This window comes from Gambusia affinis, linkage group LG04 (assembly GCF_019740435.1).
Source record: "Gambusia affinis linkage group LG04, SWU_Gaff_1.0, whole genome shotgun sequence".
NCBI lineage: Eukaryota > Metazoa > Chordata > Actinopteri > Cyprinodontiformes > Poeciliidae > Gambusia > Gambusia affinis.
The window spans coordinates 1,353,171-1,372,033 of NC_057871.1; the positions used below are offsets into that span (position 1 = coordinate 1,353,171).

General features: G+C 39.3%; 1 protein-coding gene across 3 annotated transcripts in view; it reads right to left on the reverse strand.

Moving 5' to 3' along the window:
• Positions 1-18,863, reverse strand: part of sorcs3 (sortilin related VPS10 domain containing receptor 3) — a 204,889-nt gene that overhangs the window by 88,065 nt on the left and 97,961 nt on the right. For all 3 annotated transcript variants that reach the window (XM_044114774.1, XM_044114776.1, XM_044114777.1), the window contains exon 3: positions 6,384-6,483. In XM_044114774.1, the coding sequence (XP_043970709.1) occupies positions 6,384-6,483 (100 nt within the window). The remainder of the gene's footprint in view (positions 1-6,383; positions 6,484-18,863) is intronic.

Genomic DNA, 18,863 nt, shown 5'->3' on the forward strand with positions numbered 1-18,863 from the left:
ACTGAACCTAAACACACAATAACTTTCTGTCTTTATCAGTTTGCACCACACAATGTCATTTGTTAGCATTTCCTCTTCCAGTACAATTCTAATTCCAGCTTCAGCAGCTCAGCGGGGGGTTAGAAGCCGTAATTTCATGCTTGAACTGTTTCTGCGGGAGACGTCACAGTTCCAACAGAATTCAATAAGGAGAGGAACTTTTACCGCATATATCTTTCAGCTAATGACATTTAGAGTCTTTCTGGAAGCAGATTAAATGCTCACTGGAATTTTGCCTTGAATTACAGGAAGCTCCTCAAAGTAGCAGCAATCACAGTATTTTACTCAGCAGCGCTGTAGTGGAGCTGATGCATTATCATGACTAAGGGGCTCTAATAGTTTGCTTCTTTATTTTACAGTGTAAGCTAAAAGGCAGGAAGGGGATTTGCATTATTTCACATGAAAAAAGGAACGCAGATGTTTCTACACAATGACAGATTTTAGGAGGTTGAAGCCGATTCGAGATGTTTGGTTTCTGACCCACACCAAGCAGAGCATGATTATGAAGTGCGAGGAAAAACAAATCAGTTTTTAATCACATTTTTTAATTGAGTTAATTGCAGAGTCTCTAATTAAACACCATAAATTGATTTTTAATAAATAAAAAAAACATTGACAAAACAACAATCAACATTTTCAATAATATACACTGTTGCTAAAAACTTCTTGAGTGAATATGAGCTCAACAACAAAGATACTTAATGTTTTTGATCTATTATTCAGGTTTTTCAACCATCAGATTGGAGCCAAATGTTGTTGTACTTTCATCCGGTTTCAGGAAGCCCTGATTGTTCATGGAGGTTCTTTGGAAATGTGAACTGTGGATGCTGACATTAGCATTCAAAGAAAGGGCATCTTTTTCACTTTTTGACTTTTAAAATAAAACTCTGCCTTGTTTTTGCTCTGGATGAGCTCAGACACATTGATTTACCAGTAGCTGTTCACACTTGGCTGTTCTTTTGTGGTTTGATGTCTGCAGTTGTTTGTTTCTCCAGTTATGGCTTCAAACGGGTTTAATCCACTAACATGCAGCCCAGAATCCTCAGTGGGTTTCTGCAAATTAACAGTTATTGTCCACATGTGTTAGCCCAACAGCCAACGCCTGTCCTTCAGGATGGAGCTGCTTTGCTGCTCAAACCTCCACCAACCATGCATGTTGCATGAGCGCGCGGTGGCACAGCGGGCAGCGCTGGGGTCCAAATAGCTGTTTTCTCTCGTCAATTCCACTGGAATTGGAAGAACAGCAGCACATTTGTCACTGACAGAAAAGCCAGCCCTCCTTCCAGAGCTGTAAGCAGGAACTCTCCCTGGTGGTGATTTAGATAAATTGTTTTTCATTAAGCACCAATAAACAGGCAGCACTTTCTCAATCTGGCTTTCTCATTGGCGTGGGGCTCGCCGATCTTTCCATTCATTACCTGTCACAGCGCAGTGCCAAAGCTCCTGATATCTGTGAGCCTCTATGGAGCTTATCAGATGTAATTTCCAGCTTTTAAGCTGTAATCATATTCGATAATGTGGCTGTAAGAGTCCCACTTTGAGAATCAACCATCAGAAGTTAATGGTAAAAAGAAAGAAAGGCATACAATATTCTTACATTTGCATTACTCATTTAGTAACAAGTGTGAAAACATTATTTTCCAAATTCACACTTCATGTTTGTTAAAAATTGTCTGTCGCCTCTGTGATTATAAGCCCATTTTCAAAGCTGCAAACACAAACTTGAATGCATTTTTCCAGGTTTTAATGTGACAGAAAAGCATCACAGTAAGAAGGACACTTTCCAGACAACTGGTCACACTGGGTTTGTCTTTAGGAGTATTAGCATAAATGTAAACATCACATTTCAGATTTATAGTTCTAATATTGACCTTAATGTGAAAAATATGCATGAAACTGATCAAGTGGACATGGGGGTCAATCAGGTTGGGTTATACGTTAAGGCCAGAATTTATAATCATGCCCCTGAATGTACTCCACAATTTTCAGGTTTAAATTTTAACACCTGAGAAACTAAGAAAATGAATAAAAGCCTGAATATTGTTGCAATGGCAGGGGCACTTTCCCTTTAAGTTAACAATAATTATTCATCCCCAAACTCGCAGTGACCAATGGCATCATCAAAGTCTGATTAAGATTTCCCTCACAGCCTCCACTCAGCCTTAACGAGGAAGCGGGGCGAGTGAGAAGGGTAACAATACAGAATCGATAAAGGTTGCTGGGGATAACCTTTGTGTTTTATCAGCCTGGTGTCGAGCTGTGCATAAGCTGCAGCGTCGAGATAGAAGCGGATAGTTGTCAGATGGCAAGTTAAGTGGAGGTATGGATCAGAGACGGAGGGAAAGAGAAACCCTGCAGCAAATGAATCACGGCGGATCAATTGAGCTTAGGCTGTCTTCCACAGGAGCTTTGGAAACACAGTTGTCTTCACAGTATGCTCATTAGGCACGGATCAGGCCTTAATCACCCACATTTAGCTATCATGTTTTCACTGCCGTTCTTCCTCCGTGGCATCTTAACTGTGCATGTCTTTAAATTTTTTTTAAAGCCCCGTTGAGCAGCCGTTCAATTAACTGCAGAGAGAATGAAGCTCGAGAAAAGACGACACGATGCAGCTGAAGAGTTCACCGCTGAGGCCTTCTGCTAAATGTCGTCACTATCGCTCAAATCTTTACCGCGTCTCTGGGGAATGTCACAACGGCAATGTATGTGAGGGAAAAATATTTCATCATATGTGCATATACAGCTGGGGTGGGAGCAGTGGCCGATTATAGGTTTCAGTGAGTGATTAGCTACAGACGGCTCTTTTTATAGAACACAGGCAGATGCTAAATAAGGCCCCTCAAACGAGGAGCCAACAAAGGGCTGCAGCCAGCAACGGGGCAACTTTCATCCATCTCCAGGATGGTAAATCGAAATAATTAGGCCTGAGATAAAGCACAGAGAGGCAATGAGAAGAGCCAGAGGACAACCATCATCAGCATTACTACAAGTTCCTGGCTGCCATGACTCACTAACAGCAGCAGACAGGAAGTAAAAATAGTCCTCCTGGAAACTATGGTGGAAATGATGGGATTTCATTTGTTAATTTTTCCTCTTGAGTCGTGGATAAACCTTATCTCATGCCATATAAGCCGACTGAAGGGCTGCGCATCACATCTCCCGCAGAGAGAACCTGGGGGAGCGCGTTCCTGCCACGGCCTTCATGTGGAATTACATTTTCTCCGCATGAAAATGCAGGAGTGAGTGAGTCACGAGGAGTAATCAGTGCCGGCTGTGATCTGTCCCTCGCCACAACGCGGCTCTGCTCTTCACAGGATCCCATTAACTCCGACGACATGCAAACGCATTCAGGGTCAACACCTTGGATCGGCCTTGGAGGAGTGATGCTGATGAACCCGAGGACCCAAACCACTTCTAACGCGCCGACGAGTCACGCCTTGTTCTCTATTAGTCTGCTGGCACCGCGCAGCTTCAGCTACATCCAACCCAACCTGAGCAGGAAGGCCAGCCTCTACCAGGTGATGAGTTTCTTTTGCATTTTTCTCACCTAACAAACACAAACCAGCGTATTTTATTTGGATTCCCATGCAAGGAAACTGAGCATCCGACTCGTGGAATCATTTTTCTTTGGCTACATTCACACAGCATCTATTGATGCCAGATTCCTACTTTTGCACTGAAATACATTTTTTTGTGTGTCTGGTTGTTTATACTACTGAACGATGCGACTGATCAGTAATAATGTGACTATGGATCAAGTTTAAAGCCATTCAGCAACGGCAGTCGACAGTCACAACACGTTCACCCCACAGAGGAAGCTAATGAAAAGAAAGCTCAAACAACAGCAGCAGAGCATCGTCTGCAACTTCTCTAGATTAGTCAGTTTGGAACCAGGAGTGAAGGATCAAACTATTCATTTAATAAATTGTATCACGGACATCAATAATTGTAGCACCAGTGCTTTTAATAGATGTTGGATTTTTGTTTTTCACTGAATAAATGCACTTAAATATTTTGGTGCAATAAGCAGATGAGTTTATTATTACACAATAAAATCTAATAAATGTAGAACACATTCCCTTTTTTTTAAAACTATTATTTCCTTTTTGTATTAAATTGGATTGCATTCATGAGAAATTGATTTCTTACCTGCAGAGTGTTGCTCAGTGCTCTCATTTAAGGAGACAGTTGAGTTTTGAGAGATGAACCAAGTGGCTCATTTTTGTAGAAAATGTTATCATGTGAATTTTTCCACTTCATGCATCCAGTGGCTGGTTACCAGGTAGAAGAAAGATGATGGGAACAATGTAGTGAAAAAAATCTACCATCCACAGTTTTTTATCACAAGGTTCAGTCTGTGATGTACAAACTGCTCATGTTGGGGCAACTTGGTTTGTTCTAATTTTGGTTGACATGTTAAATGTTTGGACAATTCTTCCCTCTGGTTTTGGATGCTGTGCAACTGGAACAGATATTTGCTGTTGCGCTTTTGCTTTTGGACAGTTTTATGATGAGTAACCATGGCAACAAGGTACTGTTCTCACTACTGGAAGCTCAAAAAATACTTCAGGAGAGTTGAAAAGGAGGCTTCATGGATGCAGATCAGGAGCAAAGAGAAAGAAGAATTTCAAACCATCATAACAGGGAATGACAATATCCCCTACTCCAACATCTCTCTGCCCAGTTTTCCACCCATACGACCAGAAAAAGATTTTAAAAGGAATGACAAAAGCAAAGGATTAGGATCAGCAGAGCTTGCTAACAACTGATGGTGTCTTCTGGGACATGTTACTGTGGAATATCATTTCTGCTGGCCAGATTTTGAGCTGTCAGCCTGTCATAACAGTCATGTGACTGTTTTACAGAAACAGTCTTTAGTCAGAGGTCTGTTCAGGTTAGTTGCAAGACTGGCTGCTACTGGAAATCTTTTCTAGCCACAGTCTCACCATCCACACAGACTTTCTGAAGATACTTGACTGATTTGAGTTACAACATTTAATTTGACTTTGGAATAAATAAAGTAGTTTTCAACTGAATCTGATTAAATATAATTTACTGCAGCCGGAGAAGCACAGCACAAAGAAAGAGCAGGGATTTGTAATTCACAGCAACAATTTTGGGTGCATCAGAGTGGAAAACCTTCTGCTAAGAGAGAAGCTGTCTGCTGAGTTCTTCCATTTTTAACCATGCGGATTCGGAAGTATTTTTTAGTGTTTGTCATTAGACAAGCAGAAAACTGAGGCAGATGGTGAAAAGTGGAATGCAAACCATGTGCAGATCGATGAACAAAATTCAGAGAGTGTCAGAAGAAATGAAAAGTGATTGACAGAACTCGGAGGCAAATTAAAGGCATCGGCAGATGGTTGGCAGCTGGGAGAACTCGTGATTCCCCTTGTCTGATTTATTTCCAGGCTGAAATTGTTAAAATTCAGTTTCAGCAGGTGGATTTAAAAATAAAGGAAATAACTCACTTTTCTCTTCTGCAGAGTTTGCCAACTAATTTTGTTTTCTGACAGTTTTTTTTTTAGCAGAAAGAACAAATGCAGCTGCTGCAGATAAACTATTAACTAAAAACTATTTTCTAATTGTTTATGTATAAAATACATAAACAATTAGCAGCTGTTTATGTATTTTATGCAGTAGCTCATATTACTTTGCGGCAGAAAATAACTGAGAACCAGTGATGTGTGGGTTCTCATTTCGACACCAGTTGTACCTGCAGTCACCTTTGCTTCAGTTGGAAATGGCCGCAGCGCTGGCTACTGTGTGTAGCCAAGACGCTCTTCCTTCCCCAACCTGTTGCTGTGCTTTGTTAGTCAGCTGAATGGAGTGTGGAGAGAGACTTTGGAAAATTTATCTATTGCTGATTTTTTGTGTTGAGCCTATCTAAACTCTGTGAAGTAAAATGCATGTTGAGAAACTGGAAAAGCTCAACGAAATGCAACGAGACTTGCTACTAGCTGCTGTTTCCAAAGCAACCAATCCAGTAGCATCATTTCTTTTCCTTGGTCTGACTGGCTGAACTTCCAAAAGAGACAATAAAAGAAAGTTCCATGTCAAGAAAGTTTCCACTGCATATAAATATTGTATATTTGATGTTTGAACTACTGAAATAGGCATTTATAGATTTTTTAGAGAGGCTCCCAAGTGACCAGTGCTAGTCCTGAACAGCAGTGGTTCCTCACACTGGGAGTCAAGTCAGAGAACCCGCACATGGTCCGAGAAAACATGCAAAATCCATACAGAGATTTGAACCCAGGACCTTCAGAAGACAATGGATGGACATTTCTATTTACCAACTTACTTATTAACAGGTTAAAAAGATAGAAGAAAATTCCCACCTTCCTTTTATTGGTTGGGCAAACGTAAAGGTAACTGAGGACGGCCTTGGACCCGATTTTGTCGTTCATTCTCTCGTATGTTGATCCGTAGTCTGTGGATCTGAACAGAACAAAGAGAAAAAACAATGAGAAGCAGAAAACAAAGTGAAAATAATCCAGGAAGCTTTGCGTCAAAACAAACTGATGCTACTTTCTGTAATGCTGCCATATTGATGAAAAAGAAGAGAATATCACACCCAAAGGAAGAGAACCAACAGGATAATGTTAGTTTGGTTGTGTACATGCAGCTTCTCCAGGGGAGTAAATCAGTGAAATAAGACAGGGTTAACCAATCATCCACAGCTCCCACTAAAATTAACCTTTCAAACAGCTCTGGGGACCTGACACTGTAAATAATTAATTCTCTCCTGATGACTACTATGAAATAAAATATGACGAGTGCAAAAACATGTGGATGTTCCAGAACCCTCGGGTTTTAATAATTTAACAGTGGGAATGAGCCTGTTAGCCAGCCCAGTCCCTGGAAACTCCACATGAATCCATCATCGGTAACTACCAAATCTGCCTTCAAGTACCACATTTCAGCATCTGCAGGCCCGCTCACGGGCTTTTCTTCCTCTGTGGGTGTCGTGAAGCTCCCGCCCACTACTGTGGCAAAACTCCCGTTTGGATTTGCAGTCTGACTCATATTGTTATGTGGAAAGCTAAGATGATTCCTGTTTTTGTCAAACCCTGCTGTTTGTGCTCCTTCAGAGGGAAACGGGCTTTCAAAGAGGCCGTAACGAGGTGTCGCTCCATCAGAGGGAACGGTATCTGCAGTGATTACAAAGCACCGTAATGAGCCACACAGAGGCAGCATCTTTTCCACATTACATTAAAGTGGGAAGGGGGTAACAATGTTAGGCTGGACTGTGAGCTGTGAGCTACACGTTTTGCATCTGCTCCTCTGAATGAAACCGTTCACTGATGAGATTCTTGCAGGATGTTTTGTTGAAAATGAAAGAGACAGACATGTATTTACAGGTGCTGAATCAAACCAATCAGTTTTTCTTTCTTTGAGACATTCTTCACCTGAGACTCTCAGATCTGTGCCAAAGGTAGCACCTACGCAAACAAGAGGCACACAGCCGTCTGCTTGTTTCTGTGCACTTCCAAATAAAGTGAATTAACAGAAAATGTAACTGATTGAATAAAAGATGTCCTTGGTTTGGTCATATTTACCAAAGAACACATTAATGTATCTACATGATCAAAGTTATTCCAGAAGCTCTATCTTTTATTTCTGAGGCTTAGAAAAAAAGTAAACTGAGAACTTTATAATAAGCTAACTTACTTTTTGAAATGATCTTATGTTGATTCTTTGAGACGTTTAAACAACCATCTGACAGAATATTTTATCTGTTATATTTACTATGAAATCTCCACAACTATAAATCAAAACCTATGCTAGCACATCAATGAATTTATTTCAAAAATAATGTATGAATGATTTATTTAAAAGCTGTGCACCGTATGCAGAGGCTGCTTGATGCAGTTGGTCATGTTTTGTTCCCTTTTTAACGTCTTTCCTGGGATAGTTTCCCAGAAACACATTTTGTTTTTACGCTGATGACCGTGACGTGTATCTGTCTGCTCTCTATTGGTCTCTGTAAGTTAATTTGCTATAAACCTTCTGAATTTCCATGAATAAAAAACTGAGTACCAAACAGCTTGAACTTCCAAAATAGTTTTCAATTACCAACCAGTTCATTTCAGTCAGAACTTTTTAAAAATGAATTCATACATTTGTAACCTCTTGACCAACATTGTGTAATAAATTCTTGTTTGAAATCAACCCAGTTTGTTGGACAACTTCAAATGCATTCAATCATCTGTTTGCTACGACCCGTCTGGTTCATTTACTCCAGTACATTTGAAGCTATTGGACTTTAAAAAAAATTAAAAATCCCCCAAAAAAACAAACATAATATTTATCTTACTTTAAGTTAAAGGCACATTTCCTCAAACAAAAAATATTTTCACTTTAATTTGCACCATTTCTTTTGAGTTAATCTGGTATTCATGTCATTGTTTAGTTCCAACCAGAACAAAGATGCTGAATGATTAAATTTAATTTTTCTTGTTGGAGGAGGAGGAGGCCATTAAAACAACCTTTTGATGCCTCACTGATGTGATGCCATGGAAATCTTTTATTCCTTCAACCGCTGATCCGTTTATTCCCCAGCATCCAGATGAGCAGGTGGTGCACACTCCTGTTAATGGCTTCCAACAATCCATGTAGTATAAGGTTTTAGCAAAACCACAGAGACAAAATAATCTGCTAAAGAAGGAAAATTGTGTGAGTATGTATCTGAATCCTAAAGAGAACTTTAGTGGTGATTATTCTTTTGCTGTTCATTGGAAAAAAACCATTTATGTTTTATCTAAATTGTGTATACAGTTTTGCATGACTTCTCGATCGATGTCACCCAGCAGCCTCAGTTTGACAAACACAATTAAAGGCTCCACAATTAAATTAAGATTAACTGAAAGTCTTTGATTCAGGCTCAGAGTGTTTTTCCAGCCAAATTCAGCCTGACCTTGTCCCTCTAATCACATCAAGTCTTCAGGGACTGACGGGTTCAATTTGACCCCAGCTCTACTCTCAAGCATTCGTCAAATGAACAGGATTATCCATATTTTGTTCTGCTCTGCCCTGTTTCTCTAAAGAAGACTTAATAGCACTACTGCCTGGAAAAAAACAGGCTTATGAGATAAAAATAGAAATAATGGAATGATTTCTTTGTCTGGTTTCTCTTTGGAGGCTCCTAACATAATTTAGTGTTTGCTTTGGTCATTTCTAAACACTAGTCTTTCTTAAGTATACATAGTTATTGTTTATATATGTAAAAGTATGTGATAGTGTGAAAAAGTGCTTCATTTTCCTACAGTGACACTACTGAAGCACTACATTGGAAAGATATAATGCACTAAAATAAAAAAAAACAATGCTTATGCTAACTGAAACTGTGTGGGAAAAGATTTCCATACCTTCTAACCGATGCCTAGTCCCACTTTTTAGAACAAATTTCAGACAAAAAAAGCTTTTCAGACAATAAAGTTTAATTTATTATGTCAGCAAACCTCCTTTCCGCCACAGTGGAGGACAGATTGTAGATGAATAAGTATTGGTGTTACTAGGTCTGGTGTACTTTCTATTTTTTTAGGCCTGGTACATAAAGGTCAGCTTGACAGCAGGAGTAAGAAGAAGTTCTTTCATTTAGCAATAAAATGAAATAAATGTTCATTTAGCAACAATTTATGTAAGAACAAAAATACAATACAGTGACACTATGAACGGATTGTAGGAACTGACATTATGTTCTGCCATTGTCACATCATCATTCACAACTTCTTCTGTTCACTGACTGGCCCAGTTGAAGTTCAACTAGAGAAATCAAGCTCAGTAGGAGAAACACTAGACAGAGCATTCAACGGAGATGAGAATTGAGCAGAATTGCTAAAGAAGGCAACAGCAATCTGAAGCCTTTTCTTATTTAATCCTTTTTGTGTAGCAGCTTTTCTTGCCTGCTATTAATTGATGGCAGTATTACTATCAAGTATTGATCAACTGGATCAATACTATCAAGTATTGATCAACTGGATCAATACTATCAAGTATTGATCAACTGGATCAATACTATCAAGTATTGATCAACTGGATCAATACTATCAAGTATTGATCAACTGGATCAATACTATCAAGTATTGATCAACTGGATCAATACTATCAAGTATTGATCAACTGGATCAATACTATCAAGTATTGATCAACTGGATCAATACTATCAAGTATTGGTCAATAACATTTTACCACTGATAAATAAGTTGAAAACTGAACTCTGAATAATTAAAATTTGTAAGAGGGCTGATATTTTATGTGGTTAGCAGAAACTTTTCTGGATAAACACTGTAAGACATTTGTAATAATGTGTAGGAAACAATTCAGTTTGAGCCTGTATGTCCCTGAGAGGACAGGAAGATAATTAGAACGTGATTCCACATTTATACACGCTGCGTTTGTCAGCGGGGGGTCGTCATCGCCACGTGTTTCACTGGTCGTTTCCCCAGGAGTCGGTTTCCTGAGACGCCTTTTCATTTTGAGCTCCTTCCACTCTTCTTCAGAGAGTTTGATCAAAGTTATTATGGAGACAAATCGCAATAAAAAACAGCATGAATGAGAGTTTTTCTTTAAAACCATTTTCTGTTTAACACCAAAGTACTCTGAGCAAAGACGGTTTTCATTTCTGATGAGACAAGCAGTTTCTTGCTGAAAAAAACGTCTGTTTTGGGCTCATTGTAAAAGATAGGAGCTCAAAATAATTTGGTGACAATCAGTAAAAGAGATTAAGGCAAATCTGACTCAGTGTATAACATCCGCCTCGCTTTAATGCAGAATTCATACTCAGTTACCGAGTATGAATTCAAGCCTGTCTAGTATTTATTGTCCCCAGTGGGACAATAATCGATTAGAAGAAAAGCGAAGGATGCTTCTCTCAACCTCTTTTCAGGTCAGAAACGCCGTCTCCCAGCTTTCACAAAGGAGAGGTTTTTATTTGTTGCTATTTGAACCAATTTAAAAAACCAAACAGAGATGCGATGTGGTGCACTGCAGTGTGTGAACATCAAATGATTGGAATTAAAGGCAGGCAGAAATTACATTAGGGAATGTTTGTGAGGTTTTGCCAGATGGCTGCCAATAAAGCAGAACAATTCAGAGCCGTTGTACAACACGGTTGACCATGCTCTGGGGAGACAGAGGGGGAAAAAATGCCATCTACTTCAAAGACTAACAACTCCAACTAAATCATTTCGCTTTCTTAAAAATTGTACAAACAAAGCACATCATTCCAAAGCAGACGGAGGCTAAACAGAGTGTACAGCATTCCTGTTCAAGGGAGAACAGAGGCTGCATATCCATGCTCATCACTGAAAAGAGAGCAGACAAAAGACCTCATCAACATTCATCAAAGGTGCAAAGATGAAAGCATCGTCAGGTAGTTGTCAGAGTCAAGGCCAAGCAGAAACAACTCAGTGCTTTGTCCTCAGAAAAACAGTCAAACAGAGAAAGGAAATGAGTTCTTACCTAACAACCCTGCAGCAGAACCGAACCCAAAGTGCATGAACTCACTGATGCCCCTAAAGAATAACCCTCATCTGATCCGGTGGACCAAAGAGTCATGTGGTGGAACCAGGTCAGAGATGGAGCTGGACAGTGGCCTGCAGATGTTTCTAAATCATCTCATTGCTTTTGTTCTGGGGGGGGGAAACTCTGAGGACACGACAAAGGCAATGCTGCTCCGGAAACAAGTCTTCAGGCAAAACCACTCCTGGATTCAGTTCAGGGATCCTTCAGTAACAGACAGAGCTGTTGTTCTGGTGTCATTACAGCACCAGTGAGTTAAAGGCTGCAGCAAGTCATTGTTTTCAAAGACCTGTTAGAAAGTAGGAATAAAGTTGTCTGAAATAAGTATAAACTTCCAGGCACCATGAAATAAGTGCAGCTGACTGCTTCAGTTTTGATCGATCCAGATAAATGTTAAATGCCATGAGGTTTAATTGTTCAAAACGAATTAGTCTAGGCAGTGAGAGGTCCAAAGGAACATTGATGAGATAGTACTACAAGCAAAAAGGTAGGAAAAACAGCATTTACCAGTTCACAGTGATCGTCCACCTATCACTTACATCTACCAAACTACAGATTGGACAGTGGTGTTGTGTGGAGCAACTCTAGGATGAATGAATCTGGTTGCATTGTGCCAGCAAAGGTCTGTTGGAGATTAAATTCCCATAACAATTAGCTGAAATTAAGCAAATCTTTAGACCTTACTGGCCCTGAAATGGCTATACAAGCCCTTATCATCTTAACAATTGATCACTGTAGGTAGCAGTTCATCCGTTTTATCATAGATTTTAAAATTTTACCAATTTTCAACTCTCCTAATGCTTTGACCCATACCTAGAAGTCTCATTTACTGGGTTTTGTGTGTTGGAGTAACATCCCTGAGGTTCTTTTTAAAAATGAACTGAATGGATCTCTTGGTTACGACAACCAGCTTCCTCTTGATCTACATTCAGTCACTGACCGGGACCTTTTGATATTCAAGTTCAACACGGCTACGATTCAGTTAGGACTTTAATACTTAATACTGTGACATTTTACTTTAGATTTATAGTTATTTATTTCTTCTGTTTGTTTTATATTGTGTCTTTTAGTTGTCTAGTTGACTGTTTGGTAAAGGAACACATAAATCAATAAATTGAGTAAATGAACATAATCTGACTGAGCCTGCTGTTTTGAAAATAGTTTAATATTTTAAAGGTCTTGTCATCAAACGTAATGATTCATGTTTTCACGCCGTGTTCATGCTCTCCTTCTGCAGCTAGTTTTCATTCAGCTCACCTTGCCTGATTCCTCCGCCGCCTCCACCAGGGCTCTCTGCTCTTTAAGCTCCTCTCTGTCTCTGCCTCCTCCCCAGATTATCAAAAGCCTGCTGTAAGTCCTGCTGTTTTTCCAGCGTTCTTCCCTTGATGTCGTTTGTCTTCCTGTGTCTGATCATGTTCACATCTCTGCATTCACCCAACTCCATGATGGATTACTCTCAGCCATCTGATAGCTGGACTTTGACCACCAATTCACACTTTTATCAAGTTGCTAGATACATTTCAACACATCTCCACCTTTGGCAAAAGAGATTAGTATTCATTTCCAAAACAGAGGTCGACGTTTCCAATATCTACACTTGTTTCACTGTTTCCATTCAGTTATGGTCGGGGGTTTCAGATCTTCATAACTGACTGATTAGTTTTTCTACAACCAATAACAAAACATGTATAATAGATTTCTGATTTGAATTAAAATCATTTCCAATAAGTAAAACAGAGGATTTAATGTAACCTCCATCCCCAGTTGCTCCACCTCCATGTCAGGACAACAGGACAATCCTACAAGATCTGTGCATGGTCTGATATTTTTCCACAATTTTGTGCAGTCCAGGGGTCCTTCATAAATTTAGAGATGGTAAGAGGGTTGTGAAAATATTTAACTTCCAGTATCCAGTCAAAATCTTCCCACAGTCACAAAATAATTGACTGCTAATCCCTTTGTGACTGTCTCACCACAGGTTGACCCATAATTCATTTTCTATCAAAATATTTAACTCCAATTTCCTTTTTTACATACCAAGTATTCTGGGTACTGAATACAACTTAGGAGCATGTCTTTTAATTGACATGTTTAATGAATGAGTCCATCAGCCACCTCTAATTTCAGCAATTAAAGCATCTCTAATTACAGGTTTCTAAATCAGAATTAAAGAATATATTCTGAGGACTTCAGTTTTTTAATCCTAAAACACTTAAAAGATATCCAGAAAGCGTCAACACTGGATTCTTAAAGATTGCTGCTGATGCGCTTTGACTGTAACTCTGTAACTTACCCAACATGATTTGTCAAAGTTTTTACTGCTTCGAACAAATGAAAGTTTGAGGAAAAACTTTTCCCTCCTGCCTAAAAGATCACACACACAAACAGGTGTGAAAAAATGTTCTGTGTTATTTACTTCACCTGTCAGTGGTTTTAATGACATGAGCTACTTTATGCTACTAAGCACGCTATTGGATACAAAGCAGCCAATCCAGGAGCACCATTTATTTCCCTTGGTGCTGATTGGCTGTTCCTCCAAGAGCAGAACTAACAAAGATCCAGGATGTAAACCTCTGCTGGTGCTAAGACTGTCTCCACTGTACATATTAAAACATGTTATGTATATTTGGTGTTTGAACTATTAAAATAGTTAATTCTAATCATTTTAGCTGTTTTGATTCCTAACGCCTTTGAATACCAGGGGTTTCCTGTCGATGAAACATACGTTACACAGATTAAATGTTTATTTACCTCTAAATCTCCCCAATTAATCTTTCAGTCTGGGTTTCATGACTTCATATTCATAACCCCACCAGTCTGGTTGTGTTTTCACTTTTGCTTTAACTATTTTCTATTGCTGTATTGTTTGACTAAAAAATAATCAAATGTTTGTTGCAATACACTGTACTGCACCAGAAATCCTGCTTTATTAATCTTATAATAAGTATTACTTTGAGTAAATAACTTGTTTGAAAGCCTTGAGTGAATGTCGTATAAATAAGCAGCAGGCCAAACAAGCGCATCTCAATAAATTAGAATAATTTAGAAAAGTTTATTTTAGTAACTCAACATATTATAGATTAATTCGACTCTCACAGAAGTGTTTTTCTCTCATGATTTTCTGCTTCCAGTTGAATGAAAAGACACTTGAGGTTAGAAAATTCTAATAAATTAAACACATTTTAATCAGAAAATGTAAGAGTAATACACAATATAAAAACCTGCTTTAAAGTTATTCTCAAAAGATAGTTTTATTCTGAAAAATGAGATGTACTTGTATTTTGATAAAAGGTTTATTATAAAAACTGTGTGTTTATTTTTACATTGAAACAGAGAAAAGGAAAAATTAAGTTTTATAGTTTGAAGTCTTTATATTTTTTCACCCAAATCTCAGCAGCTTTAAAGTCACCAAACAAGGCTAGACAGCTACATGAGCTGAAGATCAATGCTTACTGGGTCAGAAATGCCTAAGGTGTTGACTGAACTGTGTTTGTCCACAAGTTGGCCCTGCAGCGACTGGCGACCTGTCCTGAGCTTCTCTGCCATTTAGTCTGAGGCAGCTCAACAAGAGGAGGCAGGCACAGAAAAGAAATGCTTGGATGGATCGCCTGCGGCAATTAGTCTGCTACTTCCAGGCCCATTCAAGCATTGGATTATGGGTTTCTCTAACCCAAAACACTGCAGCAGGCAATCCAGACTGAGACTGGGCACAAACACTGTTGTCATACTTCACTGTTGCAAAATGTGAAGCTGTCTTTGCCATGTTGGCCCCATTTAAAGCCATTTCAGTCACTTCATACTGAGTAGTGTTCTCTCTAACTCCTCGAGGAAGGCGTTAAAGGTGACCTTTTGGCTCAGGAATGTTCTATCGGCCATACAAAACATGTTCATTTCATTTTTTGCACAAACATATTCTTAAATAATGATTTGAAGAATGATTCAGTCTGGTTAATTTTGTCTAATTTGAGCTCCTTTCAAACTGAGCTGTTTTAGGGACTTTGATACTTTAAAACCAGAAAGGTGTTACTAACCCCGCCCCCCAACACAACCTTTACACTCTGTGAAAATGACTGCAAACAGATACACTATTATACAACTGCACATTGAAAAGCAGAAGTAGAGCCAGCTGCACAACCAACAAGAACGCAGCAAGTGGTTTCTGGATGGTGAGTCAACACACAACTTTTTTTTCCAGCAGCCATTGTACAATGCATACAGTGGCAAAACCAGCTGATCAGACATGCTGGAGCTCTGTTTGGGTTGCTAGGTGACAGGTTGGGCTACGCTGGGGTTGCCAGGTGAGAGGCAGTGCCTGCCCTTACAAAAAAATCACATGAAAATCACATGTGATCACATGTGGAAATTTTACCACGAAACGTTCCAAAATCACACGTATTCATGTGCTTTCACATGTGATTCACATCATTCACATGTAAAATTTGTGTGAACCACATGTGATCACATGTGAAAGTCACATGTGATTTTCATGGGTTTTTTTGTAAGGGTGATGATTAGTGATGTAACATTCCAGAGGTTTTTTGAAACGGCTCATTGTCAGACACAAAAAACATCAACTTAATCCCAAAAAACAACTGGGTGGTTTTTTAAGTGCTTGGGTTGATTTTAGAAACAGCTCTGACTCAAATGATAGAACAAAAAGATGCAGAATATGAAGTTTGCATGATTCATCTCTCCCAAAGAAAAAAGTGATACACAAAGTGCTAAATTATTCCTTACCAGTTCTTCAAACATCTTTCAGGCATCTATTAGTTTTAGAACAGGAGGAACCAAGAATGTTGGGTATTTTAACCTGTACATATAAAGAACCAAACAGAGAGTATTATCACTTCAGTATTATCACTTCAGTATTATCAATTCAGTCTCCTTGTGCCTCTGGAAAACTCCAACTTGTCCCCCTGCAGCAGCCTGATTTTATTCAAAGTGGGGTGGGGATCAGCCATAAAACAGAAACTTAAATGAGTAGAGGGGTTTCTCTGAACTAGCTGAAACCCAGTTTCCAGTTTAGAGTAGAGAGACAAACAACTCATTCATGAGATAACTATTTGCAAAACTCTGAGCAAGAATTTGGTTTTGATAAAGCGCTGTGGTATTCTGGAGTCCTCTCTGAATGTTCTGCCTAGTAGACGTTCCTACTAAAGACTCCCACTATAGTTCACTCTGCAGAGCTCCATGCATACTCAATCAGGGCTCAATGTGGACGCAGTCACTCAAAGTTACTAACAAACAAAATGCATACCAACACACTAATGAAAATGTTGTAATAACATAAGTAACAAAAAAAAAAAACCTGTGGACACAGTTTTAATACCGACTGATACCAGGACCAACGCATATCTCAACGAGGAGGCTCGTAATGTTCAAGCTGTCAAAGAGTTTATCTCTGGAAAATACACTCTGAGCTAGGCTCACAATAAACCTTCATACAGACTCACAGTCATGCTCAGAGGTGGCCTTGTGCACACACACATGCACGCATACACACAAACCCTTCCATGTTTTCACCCAAGGCAACCGCTGCATTATCTTCTCTCTAATGTAAAATCCACTGAAGCATAATTGAAAACAACTTTAGAGAATTGCCACGTCAAGATAGGAGGATACTGAAGTTGCAGGTGTTTCTGCGAGAGAGCAAGAGGTTGCCAACATGCGAGAACGGGGGGCAATGAAGTGAAGGGGTGGGGGGCAATAAAAATATCAGCCTACATGACTGAACACTGTACACTAAAAATTAGAACTCTTTCTTTTAATGTATTAAAAAATGCCGTGTCCGGCCAAGCGCGCGTGTGTTTATGAACGTCTATGTGTTTGTGTGCGATTGTGAAAGAAAAATATAAAAGTAAGCGATGTGTGAAACAAACACTGCAGCCTGCACTAAAATCCAAACTGCTGCTGATACAGACCAATCAGACGATCCTGCAGCAAGAAACAAAAAGCAGCTCACAGAACAAACAGGAGCTGGAGAGGAAAATAAAAACATCCAGCCATGTTTCAAACAGACTTCTAGGTTTTTAATCAGAATTTTATGATTGACTAACACAAAGTAGGGAATATTTTTTAAGTGGAAGGAAAATGATGCGTGGTTTAAATTGTGCACACAAACAGGAGCTGCTAGCTTACAACAGCTCCTAGATCAACATTAGATTCTTTTTCTTCTTTTGCTCTTGGCTTTGGTTTATTTTGTTTTATTTCTTCTTAATTCCTGTAAAACACTTTGTATTTCCTTGTTGCTGAAAATGTGCTACATAAATAAAATTACCTTTAACTTTAGGCTATTCTAACAAATGAACATGCTTTGATCTACACCAGGGGTGCCCAAGTCCAGATCTTCCATCCTGCAACATTTAGATGCATCCTTCTCCAACACATCCACTGTAGCTCTGGCTGTGTTTAGGGTTGTTGTCCTACTGGAAAGAAAACTTCCACCTCCGTCTCTGGTTATCTGCAGCCTTCAGCAGGTTTTCCACAACTTCCTTCCTCAACTCTGTAGAGCTTCGCTGTCCCTGCTGCAGAAAAGCTTCCCCACAGGATGATACTGTCACCACCTTCATGTTTCACTATGGGAATGATTTTCTCAGTGTGTTTAGTTTCCTGCTACATGTTTCATTTACATGTAGAGTAATGCAGTATTTAATGTAATGTAGTAATGTAGTATTTGGTCTCATCTGAGCAGAGCACCTCCTTCCATCATGGTTTGTGCAAAACAGTGAAAGTGACTTTTCCAGGCTTTTCTTCTGAGACACACTCTTTATATCTAAAAGAAAAATTAAATGTCATAATAAATAAAACCCAAGAACAATTTTCCTTCCGCTTCATAAATCATGAATCAGTGCACTCCGGCAAAATACAGTAAAGTTTATTGTCGACAAAATGTGAGAAGGATCAAGAGGTAGGAATCCTTTGAGAAGCGTTGCATCTTTGCATGATTGATAAATGCAGCGTTGAGGGAAGATACCTTAAAGGAGCACGCAGACTGAGGCAGAAGTGCTGACATTCAAAGATCGCTCTTAGCAACAACATTTGTTGTGTCTCAATCTCCTCCTGCGTCTCCACTCAGCCTCCAACGTGGGCAGCAGATATCTGTTGCCCCACTCACCGTGCCCCAGAATGCATTCTCTGAAATGAATCTTTAACCAAAGTATAAAACTTTCAAAGTTCCTCCCAGATGTGTTGACTTTTTCATGAGGAGCAGTCGGGCCTTTTAGGTTACAGAGGATAGATCTGCTGTTGACATCCAGCTTGTTTCAACGTCTAAACTCGCGATCGATGTTTTCGGT